We start from the raw sequence: 13,764 nt of genomic DNA on the forward strand, positions 1-13,764 counted from the left end.
CCCATGTGGTGGCCCATTTTGTTATCAACAAACAATAATAGGTTCAAAATGTGGGTCCTATTTACTACCGGGGTCCATTTTCCATAAAATGACTTGATTAGAAAATAATGGCATTTTTGTAATTAATTTAATAATACAAGGGTAGTAAAAAGTGATATGGCCGTTTTGAGTTGGACGTCCAGAGTGCCGCATCTGCAGGCAGTTCAGCTTCTATACTTGTATACATGTCCACGTAAGTACTCTTGCATTTCATCTTAATATTTTATTAGTTATTTTTTTATATATAAAAATCAAACATTACCTACGTTTTGTTTAAATTTTAATTTCTGATTTTGTTCTGGTTTTCAAAATTCATATACATTTCAAAAAAAAATCATAATTTTTACAATTCAAAATTTTCGTCAATCTTATGCTATTTGAAATTTGAATCAAAACAATTTAACTTATCTTCTTTTTGGATATAATTAGTTGTGTTTTTTTTAGTGAATAACGTTTTTTATCTGTTAAATTGGTTCCAAATTCAACTAATAATAACCAACGAGCTGTAGTTCGAATGGTATAAGCGCTGGGCAGCAAATGTCAAGGTCGTGGGTTCAAATCCTCCCACAAGCGCTCCCCCCTCCCCAATTATCAAAAAAAAAAATTCAACTAATAAAATAATTAAAATAATATTATTATTTAACATTGATCAAATATTATTGTTTACTCAAAATCTAACATGCTTTAAAAGTTAATAAAATTATTTAAAAATTATCTTTACTTAAGTTGTATATTTAAATCATAATGGATAGAAAAATAGAATTTGTGTAAAAATAAAACATAGAAAAACATATAAGTTGGAATGAACAATACACAATTTAAAATAAACTTTAGTCTGGCCTAGAGAAAAGTTGAACTTCGACCACCATAAAATTAGAGATACACTAGAGATTAAACTCCGACCATCATGAAATTAGAGATAGACTAGAGATTAAATTCTGGTCGAAATGAATTTTACTTCTGCTATCTGTTATATACACAATGATAATAGAACTATGCTAGAATTATAATTTCAAATTGAACATGTTTTTTATCGTTATTAAAAAAATTAAAAAAATACTGGAATAAAATTAAATTACACCTCAAAATTAATGTAGAGAACTAAATGAATAAAGAAAAGAATACAAACAATTGGAAATGATAAATTTCTATTATAAAATTCACCCGTATGACACTATATAGTCTAATAATCATAAACTACCTATATTTACAGGTAAATATTACTAAATCAACAAATACTTCCTTATCTCGCTACATAAATTAATTAAATATTTTGTTATAAATAAATAAATAATTTATTTGCCCTACAATAGTCAATCAATCAAATCTGAAATTAACCCTACCCTCTAATTTTTCCCATTTCCTTATTTATTATACACAAACACACACATCACACTTCACTATTTCCTCTCTCTCCGCTTACTCACACCGTCTCCTTCCTCTGCACGTTCTCTCTTTTAATATTTTCTCTGCAAAAATGCATGCAATCCCAAGACTAGCTTAGATTATGGGTAAAGCTTCCAAGTGGTTCCGAGCCGTTCTCGGTCTCAAAAAACCCGACCCGGTTGTCCCCTCACAGCAGCAGTATCACAGTCTTCCTCAGCAGCAACCACCGACTGCTCATTCTAAGGAGAGAAAACGATGGAGTTTTGTTAAATCATACCGTGAGAAGGAGAGTAATCATAACCGTAGTTACAGTCACTCTCAGCCGCTTTCTAGAGGCGGTGATCAGGAGGAGGAGGATTCTAACAAACACGCTATTGCCGTAGCTGCTGCTACCGCCGCTGTCGCCGAGGCTGCTGTGGCCGCCGCTCATGCCGCGGCTGAGGTTGTTCGGCTCACTAGTAGCAGCGGTAGATGCGTCGGTAATAGTAATAGCAATAGTAATACTAATAGCTCACCGGTGGCGTATGTCGGCAGGAATATTAGCGGCCATTGTTGGCGTGAAGAAGAATTTGCCGCTGTTCAAATACAATCCGCTTTTCGCGGCTATTTGGTTAGTATCATCAATTTTTCTGGCGTTTAATCTGTATTATGGATCTTTATTCTTCCGTTTTAAACTCTGATTATCATTCTTGCCACGTGTCACCTCATTTTCCGCTTCAGTTAGTCGAAATTTTCGTTATAATCATCATTACTGTTCATAATTAATTTGTTTAGAAGTTTAATTCTAATTATTAAACCAACGTTTTGCTTACATTTTCAGTTCCTGCAAGACTCGAGGTGTTACTCATTTTTCTTAGAATCTTTTACTTTAACGGTGCCGTTTTACCTTTTTCTACTCTGTCCGTCGAGTATGTATGAGTTGTTCTTTGTGTCGTTTTGTTCAAAAACGTTAATCTTGACAATTCTTCTTTATTACGTATGGATCATTTACTTTTTCCTTATATGTAATCACCATAAATAAATTATAATTTGTCACTAACATGCACTTGGGGTGCACACTGTGCACCATCACCGTGTGGACCCCACAATTTTTTTGAGTTATCTATTTGTGGTTCTGTTGCCCTTTTCATTCAATTAAATGGACAGAATAATCTTTTGCCATAGCTGTGAAAATTATTTGTTTAGTACAATAATGACCATTTGGTTGCATTTTTATTGGGTCATTATGTAGTTAAGCTACACCTATCTAAATAATTTCCAAGTTATTTAATGTTTTTCTCAATGTCAGGTCACTACATAAGCTTGTTAAAAATGTTCTGTTTTCATGCAAAAATGGTCTGCACCTACCATTTTGTCGCAGACTCTAATTTGGGACTAATGGACATTTCTTGATAATGACTTTCTAACTATATGCTATAATGCTAACTACACATGACTATAGTATTTAGTGGTTTTGCTTAAATTTCTAAGCTTTTGAGAAAGTGGGTCATAACTATTTTTTGACAAATTATTGTAAATTGTTCAGCTTTATATATGTTAATTACACTTTTTAGCTGCATCTTGGTACTATTTGTATCCATTTTTGAATAAGGTAAGAAGATGAGGTGGGTCCATACTAGGGAAAAGTTTGTGCATATTTCCTTAAGTAAAGATGTATGACTTTTTTAAGAGGGAAATGAATTTGTAATCGGTTGGTTGGTTGAGTCTTTTATTAGTGGAATTAATGTACATAATAGTCAAAGGCTTGTGTTTTGATCTTTTTCTTTTTTGTAAATTTGGAACCATTTAGGGCGGCTAGTGAAATGTCTTAGTCTTCTGGAGGAAGAATGCCAGACATTCATTTCACACTTTTTTGATAGAAAGAAAGATTCTTCTTCTGTTCTTTTGAATTTTTCAATTTGGTGTTTTGTGCTCTTTTTATTGGCGCCACTTTTGTTAGAATGTCCTGCAAATTGAAAATTCATACAGAAACAAGAAGGGTGTCATCATTTAGTAGTAGCTTTAAATGGATTAGGTATGTGTATAGCAAACTGGTTAAATTGTGGTACATCAACTATGGCCTACAACTTTCATTGCTTTCTTGTAAAATAATATTGATTTAATGACCCTTTTGTCTGATAATCTGTGTAATGTACTTTGCTTAGGATTTTGATTTAGAGTCTTCTTTAGTTTGGTGATTGTCTGAACACAACATAAATGTGTATCTCTTCAGTTGAATAGAGGTGATTTGATCATTAATTGGAATTTGGCATCTTGTAAAATAGTGCCATCATAGTTAGACCGGTGCATGAGATGCTAATTATAAGGCCTATATGTTTAGTCATCTGTAGTCGTAATTTGGGTATTGTTGTTGATTTGTTTCCATGCATGTAGGCAAAGAGGGCTTTACGAGCTTTAAAATCGTTAGTGAGGCTACAGGCATTAGTTAGAGGTTACATTCAGAGGAAGCGAACTGCAGAGTGGCTTCTTCATCAAATGCAAGCGTTAATGAAAGTTCAGGCACGAGCACGTGCTGGACGTGTACAGATATCTGAATCTTCACATTCAAGCTGCAAATCTTCTCACTTTAACCACCCTGTAAGTCAACATTCAATTCTCCCTCCAATATTTGAATTCTTTTTTTGCTGGGAACTTCTTGAAATGTTCATTTCTTTACTTTTATCTGTTGTGGGCTCCTTTTATTTAAAGCTTGATGAAATTTTTTAATCTATTATGTTGCTGTAAACAATTATTTTTTAATTTTTTAGTTGAGCTACTTAGATAGGAACTACAGAAAGTAGTTTAACTCATCAATGAGTGGAGGTTGTTTCTTAAAGATGGAGCTTCTAGCACATTATCCTTATGGTCTGTGAAATTATGATAATTGTTTGGTTGGTCAAGTTCAATTACTAGCACTATTTACATCCTTTGGTATTTAGTTCTTGTCATCTTGAATTGCTCCTGAGGAAAAGTGTCAATAACTTTGATGGCCACTAAATGCTCAGTAAAATTTATGATAGGTGTTTTTTATTGTTCCGTACTGCAAATTTAATCATTTATATTTTGAATTTCGGAAATGGAGGTGGCATTTACTCTTTAATATGTTCTGTTTCATGTTTGACTTGCATCAGTAAACATCTACTGGCCATTGTGTTAAATATCTAAATTACTTGCAGGGTCCACCAACCCCTGAAAAATTTGAACACGCAATCCGAGCTAGGTCATCAATACTCAAGGTATCCTTGTCTTACTACCCGACTGCATTCGGTGATTTTTCAATTATAGTATTTAATCGGTGCCTGGTAAACTTGTTGCAAATGTGCAGAGGATTGGATCTAAATCTAATGGTAGAGCAATTGGTGATGAGGACAAAGCACTCTTGTCGTTTAATTGGTCAGAGCGTCGGATGGAGGAAAGATCATGGGAGCAAAGAGTATCTGCAGGAAGAAGCGGATCTATAGATGATGAGAAAGCAGACAAGATTCTTGAAATAGATACCGGAAAACCCCACTTCACTCCTAAACGCAGAAATCTTTTGCAATCACTTCACACCTTCACTTCAGATCAATATAGTAATAGCTTCACAAACTCAAAAGAATCAACAGCTCATCAAACAGTTCCGAGTCCATTGTCCGGTGAAGTGCAATCTTCAACATCATTGAAATATCCTCGGGAGGAAGACGATGCCTTTTGCACTGCTGAAAATAGTCCACAATTCAACTCTGCATCATCGAGGGGTGGCAGTGGGAGGAGAAGTCCCTTTACTCCGAGTAAGAGTGATGGCTCAACAAGCCTTCTAAGTGGTTACTCAGACTACTATCCGAATTTCATGTCCTATACCGAATCTTCAAAGGCAAAAGCGAGATCACTCAGTGCTCCGAAACAAAGACCGCAATATGAGAGATCAAGTTCAACAAAGAGGTACTCTATTCACGGGTTTGGAGAATCGAGATCGAGTAGCGCACAGAGGGCTTCTGCTTTGCGTGCGAGTTTTACCAGCAAAGCATACCCGGGATCCGGTCGCTTAGATAGGCTCGGAATGCCAATCGGGCAGAGGTTCTAAGTATATGGAGGAGCTTCTGATATGGCTAACTTAGTTAATACTTAATCTAGTTTGTTCATGTAGTGTTTAAGTTGTTGATGTTGCTAAGTTAATATGTAGTCTGATTTATGAATTTTAGTGGATAATTAAGTATATTCACTTTCTATATTATGCAAACACTGTAAAGCAGTGTTTTAGAATCTGACGATCAGTTCAACCGGTTTGGCTGCAAACTTGATGTTAGTCTGATTTGGTTTTTAAAATCTAAAATTGTTAAACATTTTTTTCGAAATCACACATTGATGATCTGATATAGAACTGGTATTTTATGCTAAAATAACGTGTAGTTTAATTTACTGATGGATGGTTGTGTGGTTAGGGTCCTATGGCATTGTATGGAGAATTGAATGCAAGTTATGAATAGAGATTAGATTCAAATGGAAGGATTGAGAAACCCTAGGTAAAGGGAATTGTCAGGTTTTTGATTTAGCTAAGCTTATGGTGTCTACCTGTCTCACTTCTTATTTATCATCAAATTATGTGTACTTGTTTCTTACTACCAGTTTGAATTGTCCGATCACTAACAAGTTTAACTCTTTTGTACTTTCATAGACGCCTCTGAGTTTTCTAACATATAGTTTACCATTGGCCTACAAGCTATCTATTTGCTTTTATAAAAATTATCTTTGATTTTTTTTAAATATTAATCAATCTTTTAGATATTTTGATAACATCATTTTTATTATTTTGCTAATGTAACAGTAAAATTTAAGAAAATATGAGAATATTTTAATTTTTTTAACACACTTTATTCAGATCAACGTTTTCCGTTTAGAAACGTATCAGACAGTTGGCGTTTCGGACACGAAACTCAATTTTAACATAAAAATCCTCAAAAACATTGTTTTACAGTCTCCGTGTCCAAGTGTCACGTTTTCCATATCAGTGCTATTCTAGCACACTGTTGATCGAATAACGAATAAAAACACTAGTTTGATATATTTTGAAAAGCTAAAATAAAATACAGACGGAATAGATTCACAAAAGTTCAACTAATATACTTTTGACATTATTTGCGATTTTATAGATATAGTTTTGAGTAGAAGACATCAAGGTTTCGTGGTGTAGTTGGTTATCACGTCAGTCTAACACACTGAAGGTCTCCGGTTCGAACCCGGGCGAAGCCAAATTAATCATATCTTTTTATTTGGTTTCCTTTCATTATTTTTATGATGATGCTTCGTACAGGATCAAACAAACCCAAAAAAAGGTTAAAAAGGAGCCAGCTCATACGCGTTTGAAGATGTGAGCTTTTAAAGATCAGCACCAAGCCACCAACCCATACCCCCATTTTTTTTTTTATTTCACATTCTTTTTAGACCCAAAAAACAAATTGTTTCTCTTATTTACACTTTTGTTGCTCTTATTCTTTATTTTCCAAACTTTAAATCATAATATGTTAACATAAAAATTTATAAGTGCGATTATTTAAAACAAATACTATTGTTAATAATATTTGCAAAAATATTATCGCATTTATTGTTAAATTTTGTCCACGTTATTTGTAGACACTTTAACTGAGAAAATTACATATTATCATCATTTTAAAGGATTACAGGATGTGGTTGTTATTATCCATGATTGTTTTAAAGGTCTGTAGGATGTGGTTGTCATTATCCATGAATGACGTGGTGAACAAAGTAGATTTAAAACCAAGTGCTACATATATGAATAACTGATTGGGATTGTACTTTACACTTATTTAAAATTGCCGTCGTACTTTTAGCTCGTTCAATTTGATCACTAAACTATAATTGTAATGATAGAGAGATTTTTAAGTGAATTTTGATCAAATGATGAAATTATATATATGTAGCAACTAATTTTTAATTAAACCTTAAATGTACACAAATAATCAACCAAATATCAATTTAATACTTTCTTTTCATTGTTTTTTTTTTGTTAAAATAAAATTATAGTTTAGTCACTAAAATAAAATAAATCAAAATACAACAAGCACAATACAGTGAACGACATAATCAATTAGCCCCATATATTACTCTATCTCATGTACAAGTAAGAAAACATCCCAAACTTTCCTATGAATAAAAAAAACTTAAACAAATAAACAAATGGCAAGTAACATAATTTCAAGAACACCATAGACAGTAAAATGAAGACGAAGAATCCGATAACAAACGTTTCCTAAAATTTATCGACAAACAAAAAACTGGACGACTCTGAATCTCCGATCAGTTATCACATTTCCACTTTGAAGTAGGCACACAACTTAGATAATGGCACCAGCTGCAATTATCATTTCCATTCACTCCTCTAAACAGCATCACTAATCCCACCGTAAAACTGCAATGAACGCAATGGAAGAAAAGGAAATTAAACTCTCTCATCAACGGAGTGAGCACAAATTGCATTGAGCGGATAACCATTAAAAACATTGACATAACTTGGTAATGGGAGTATTAGAACTTACCCAGCAATGAGTAAAACCACAGCAACCAACAAGAGCCCATACTGGTAAGGCTTGTGCCTAGGTTTGACACGAGCATCGGGAAGATGCCTGCTTTCGTAATACCCAAACTGTGGACGGATTAGTATAGCAAAGCCGAGGAGTAAACCGGTCAAGAAACCTCCAATATGAGCAAAGTTGTCGACATGTGGAAGAATCCCAACAGCCAAGTTGACAGCAATGATGACCACAAGTGTCAATAGAGCCGCAATCTACAAAAGCAGGGAAATAAAATTAATCAGGCCGGTGCAACCAGAAACTTCAAGCCCGGCTAGATTATGGAATTGATCTGACCAAAACAGAGACAAGTAAACTTCACCAACCACTAATTTCATCTAAAAGCCTTAACACTACTTAGTACCAACAACTAAAACTTGCAGCGCTACTTAACACTTCATCATAAAACCAATTAGCCTAAAAATATTAAAGAACAATTCAAGGAGGCCATTGCACTTATAAAATGTTAATGACCGATGAGGCAGTAAACAATTCAAAAAATGAATATCACACTGCTAATTCTGGTTTTTAATTGTTTCATAATTCAAGCGGTTGAAACTCCTAATCTTCTACTATTAATGTTAATACCTCAATCAGTGCATGATAAACATTTATGGAATTTTGTGTGTGTGCAATAAAAGCGAAGATTCGCAACAGACCTTATTAGAATAGATTGTCCAGTTAGTAAGGAGCTCTGACAACATTGCACCTAGAAGGCCAAATAAAGCACCAGAGGCACCAACAGAAATGTTTTGATGAATAAAAAGGGAAGACATTATGCTTCCCCCAAATCCCGCTAACAGGTAGATTATCCCAACTCGCACTGCAAGATTATACAAAAAACATGTTAGAATGGATGCATTTTAACTTGCAAATTTCCTCTTTATATTTGATGTGAAAATTTAAAACATCAAAATGTAATGAAGAACATATACATCACTCAAAAAAAAATGAAGAACATATACCAAACCCAAATTGCTGTTCCAGACGAATCCCAATAAAGACTAAGCTGAGCATATTTGCGAGCAGATGAATAACTCCTGCATGCAACCACATACAGGTGACAAGTCTCCATCCTTGATGCCCGTGCACTACCTTGTACCATTTCAGGGCTCCCATTTTTTCCAACCTGAAAAATATACAGTATGAAGCTTTTAAGTCACAGTATTTGCTATGGATGAACCGCAATAAATACCCAAGAAAAGAAAACATAACTCTAGAGATTGGATGAATAATCATTAACCACGACCAAAATGCAGTATAACACGAAGAACAATTGTAAGAGTCATCTGATTATGTTAAGATTGTGACTCAGAGAAAACTCGTACTAACATACACGCAGCGCAAAGATCAGCTCGTAGCTATGACTTATATCACAATACTCCAACATCATTTCAGTATTATTTGCAAACTGTTGCATAATGCAAAAAACAAAAGGGACCCAAAACAGCAAGAAAGCCCCAAGTTTTCTTATTGAACAAAGACCATTTCTTTTCTTGCTAAATTTGACCAACTTATGATGCTTCAAAATTAATAAAACCAATCCGTGGCCTATTCAAACATGCAGTAAAATTGAACAACTCAATAAAATTACAAACATTCAATTTTGTTAATCATACAGTATATTCAAGAAAAGCATAAAAGTTCACAAAATCAATAAAAGAACTTTCTAACACATACTTTTACTATATGAATTATACACATAAAAGTAACCAATTCATTATTCCTGATCCTAGTTCACAAGAATCTAAATCAGCAAACCATCAAATACCCACATCAGAAAACCAATCAAAATCAAAACTTTCAACAAAATTAAAAGAAAACTTACGTGTTCGAAGAAGGGCCAAATAAAGGATTCTCCTTCAAGGGCTGAAAAGAAAGCCTACCAAGAAACTTAGCCACACAATTACCTTCAAACCCCAGATTATTTCTGGGACAATTGTTCACATACATCACAACAATAAACACAGCAACATTAGCCACAACAAACATAGGAATTAGCCACGACGTCCATTGCTTCTCAGAGCTCTCCACATAGTGATTAAAACTCGAATTGCCATTATTATTACTACTCGTATAACTTCTGTTTTTCGCCCCTCTCGCTCTCTCAAGATCGGCACTCGCCATCTTCTCTAAAACTAACTTGAAAGAATTGAAAAACAGAGTTTATATAAAGGATTAGGTGGTGTATGAGTAGCTTATAAGGCAGCTGGTTGATAATAAAAATCAAGAAATGGGTAATTAAATTAAGGAATTAACCGCCTGCAATATGAATCTATCTCTCGATCTGGTTCGTGAATCGTGGGGTTTAATTTATTTACGTGGGCTCACCGCTTAACGGTTGCAGGTTGGTTGTTTATGCGTCTATTTTAGTGGTTTTGATGGGGAGAGTGGTTACTCTCTGATGCCATTGAGTAATGGGGAAGGTTTAAATTTCTTGTTTTTGCATACCCTTTTGTGGTTTAATGATTTTAGTTTACCAAATCCGTCCAACAATAAATTTGTCTTTGTGTTTTAAAAGATTATTTTAGTTTTTTTTTAATTTGTATTTGTAGCTATATTTTGTACTTTATATCATAGGATATCAGTTAGCCTAGATTATCCTGCTTGAATTAGGGTTGAGCACTAAATCTTTTGGGATGTTTACGAAATTTACTTAAAAATAAAATATTTATAAAATTTAAATCTAAAATTATAACTTGAAGATGCACTATGAGCGTGCGTCTTTTATTTTTGACGTTTCGGTTTTCTGTTTTAAATTCCGTCCATCGTATTTTTTATAAATAGTTTCAATCTTTTTAAATACAGTCTGTTACCGTTTCTAAAAGAAACAGTTATTAAAATGATCTCAAACAAACTAAAAATTTATAGATTTAGAGAGTACAAAAAAAATAGAAAGATAAAGTTTAAAATCAAAATATTTTTAAAAATAAAGTTATAAATAAAGTAACTTTTATAAATTTCCATTTTTTGTCATATCCGGTTTGAGCCTGACTAGGCACCAAACTTATATATTACGTGCAGTCTTTTATTTTTAATTAAATTTCTATAGAAATTTTAGATTTTAATAAAATTCATATGAATCTTCATAACATATACCTTCACAAAATTCATATAAACCTTCATAAAATTTGAATAAACTTTCTTTTAAACCGCAATATTTAGTTTGATTTGATTGAACTAATTTGATTTGGTTGGTATAAATTTTTTCTATACAGTCCTGACTACAAGGGAGTGCATGATAATGTAAATGGTAAAAATGACATTGGGTGCTAATAGGAAAAATGAGATGGGGACTTTATAACCAAAAGTTTCTTTCATTAGTGATTTTGCTAGTCAAAGATTCATTGAATAAGACGAGATAAAAATCACTTAATTCTGACAGGACATATCTTACTGAGTTAGTGATGATAATATTAACTCATTATACCGAAAAGTATGTTTATATAAAGTAGCAATTCTTGTCTCTTTAAGAAGTGATGATATTATTAAGGGTTAAATGCAAATTCATACACCAACTTTGACCTAATTTGCAATTACAACATAAATTTTAAAACTTGGCAATGTCAGTAACCAACTTTATACTTTTGGCAAATCGATACACCAAACTCAAAAAACACTAACGTGGACATTGTAATAAACCGCCATTTGTCGTTTTATGATTGGTCGGTGTACCAATTTGCCAAGAAATGAAAGTTGGTTACCGACATTGCCAAGTTTAAAAGTTTATGTTGTAATTGCAAATTAGGTCAAAGTTGGTGTATGAATTTGCATTTAATCCTATTATTAACAATTTCCTTTTAATTTGCTAGAGCTCCACAACTCTTTCTAGTGATGCTTTTTATTTTAAAAAATATTTTTAAGTAAATAACGAGTATTTGAATAATAAATTAATTATTTTTAATAAACTCTCTAATTTTTTTAGTTGAAAAGCTTTATTCCATTTTTATTTATATATATATCGGATTTCTACAATGTCTATTATATAAATTAATAAGCATTTGAAAGTAAGCAGACATATGTTTTTTTATGGATCATCATGAATTTTTATTATTATACAAAAAGAAGAGACAAATTTATCATATTTTATTAAAAATTGTATACCAATGGAAAAAGATATAAAAACACTCTCGTAGCTTTTAAAAAAGTACAGATCAAATCTTTTATTTGTTGAGTACAATTAAACTCTTTTTATTTTCAAATAGAACAAATAACTTCTTTTATCCAATATCATTAGAAACATTCGTTAGTGGCTGACATGTCTCTCATAATCATATAGGGAAAAAAATCAAAAATAATTTTAATACTTAAAATATTTACAGGAAATATAAGAGTATCAAAAAGTAAGTTAAAAGATTTTATTTGTTCGATTTTAAAATAACAAGATTCAATTTTAAAAGCATGAGGGATTAATTGTACCCAAAAAAAGTAAAAAGACTGGTTTATACTTTCGAAAAAAAAAAGCAGAAGGTTTTTTTCATACCTTTTTCCTATATCAATCTATCAATTCAAATAGAATGAGTTCTAAACCTTACATATTTATCATCTGCACATTTCATCCCTACAGATTTTATCAGAAAAAAATAGAACTGGCTCCAATTTCACAGTGCAATCATGGCTTCTATATATACATTGTCCAAGATATGAAGGGTTGTTTGGTTTAAAATCTTATAGTTCTCGTAAGAATATTATGTAAAATAATTAGTTACTAATACCAGTATGCACAGTAACTTAGCTCAGAAGTTACTGTCATCCAAGTCAGCAAGTTCTTCAAGTAAGCAAGTCACAAGTAGCTCGTGTACATTTCCAGCTCATCATATCACAAGAGGAGCATGTGGATTGATGACAGCTGTAGCCAGCTAAGATTGCTTCTGTTAAGTGAAGGTGTTAACAGTGTTAGTTATGAGGAGGTAGTTATTTTAACAGAATTGTAGATTCTGTTATAGTTAGCTGGCTTTCTGTGAAATGCTTGTAGTATAAAAGCATAAGCAGTTAGTCTTTGTAATTCATCTTTGAAATATCAATAAAGATCAATTTTTCTCTTCTTATCATGGTATCAGAGCATTGAAAAGCTCTCATTCTTCTTCTTCCGCAAAAACTGATCTGCTTCTTCTTCTTCTTTCTTAAAGCTTGAGATAAGCAACAATGGCGAATCGCAGCAACTTTGATGTAAGACCAGAGGAGATGACCTCTAGTCCTTATTTTCTTCATCCAGGAGAAAATCCTTCGTTGATGCTAGTAACTGTTCCATTGACTGAAGGTAACTTTCATTCTTGGTTTAGGTCAATGAAAATGGCTTTATTATCAAAGAATAAGTATAAATTTGTGGATGGATCAATTCAAGTTCCTCTAAGAACTGATCCAATGTATGAGGTATGGGAAAGGTGTAATACGATGGTTGTTTCATGGCTTAATAGATCTGTATCTCTTACCATTGCCAAAAGTATTTCATGCATTGATAATGCTCTTGACATATGGAATGATCTGAAGGAAAGATTTTCACAAGGTGATGCCACAAGGATTGGTGATTTGTATGAGGAGATATATGCTCTGAAACAGAATAATATTTCTGTAACAGAATATTTCACAGTTTTGAAGTCTCTGTGGGATGAATTAGTCAATTTAAGGCCTGTGCCTAACTGTACTTGCTTGAATCAATGCATGTGTGGAGTCTCAAGAACAGTTAAGAAGTATTATGATGATGATCATGTGATTAAGTTCCTTAAAGGACTTAATGAGAATTTTGCACAAGTAAAATCTCAGATAACTATGATGGAGCCTTTACCTCCTATTA

At 32.9% G+C, this 13,764-nt stretch overlaps 2 protein-coding genes and 1 non-coding gene across 4 annotated transcripts; 2 read left to right on the plus strand and 1 right to left on the minus strand.

Annotated features, from left to right (window-relative positions):
* The first annotated feature begins 1,399 nt into the window (after positions 1-1,399).
* On the plus strand, positions 1,400-5,646 carry LOC126677246 (protein IQ-DOMAIN 22). Of its 2 annotated transcripts, XM_056105469.1 has the most exons (5): positions 1,400-2,035; positions 2,246-2,299; positions 3,799-4,002; positions 4,581-4,640; positions 4,730-5,646. In XM_056105469.1, the coding sequence occupies exons 1-5, from the start codon at positions 1,547-1,549 to the stop codon at positions 5,465-5,467; spliced, it is 1,545 nt and encodes a 514-aa protein (XP_055961444.1). In that variant the 5' UTR covers positions 1,400-1,546; the 3' UTR covers positions 5,468-5,646. The 2 variants fall into 2 exon arrangements, with proteins under 2 accessions (XP_055961444.1, XP_050227738.1); XM_050371781.1 differs by lacking the exon at positions 2,246-2,299 and having other exon boundaries at positions 1,402-2,035.
* A 913-nt stretch (positions 5,647-6,559) lies between these two features.
* Positions 6,560-6,633, plus strand: TRNAV-AAC (transfer RNA valine (anticodon AAC)). Its single transcript has one exon. It is a non-coding gene; the product is annotated as a tRNA-Val (tRNA).
* An 840-nt stretch (positions 6,634-7,473) lies between these two features.
* LOC126677249 (RHOMBOID-like protein 2) lies at positions 7,474-10,431 on the minus strand. The gene is made up of 5 exons (XM_050371786.2): positions 9,799-10,431; positions 8,936-9,099; positions 8,630-8,793; positions 7,938-8,185; positions 7,474-7,810 (listed from the first exon to the last, which is right to left on the minus strand). Exons 1-5 carry the CDS (start codon positions 10,095-10,097, stop codon positions 7,699-7,701), a joined length of 987 nt encoding a protein of 328 aa, XP_050227743.1. The 5' UTR covers positions 10,098-10,431; the 3' UTR covers positions 7,474-7,698.
* Positions 10,432-13,764: the final 3,333 nt, after the last annotated feature.

The sequence above is a fragment of the Mercurialis annua genome, linkage group LG4 (genome assembly GCF_937616625.2).
Source record: "Mercurialis annua linkage group LG4, ddMerAnnu1.2, whole genome shotgun sequence".
Classification (NCBI taxonomy): Eukaryota; Viridiplantae; Streptophyta; class Magnoliopsida; order Malpighiales; family Euphorbiaceae; genus Mercurialis; species Mercurialis annua.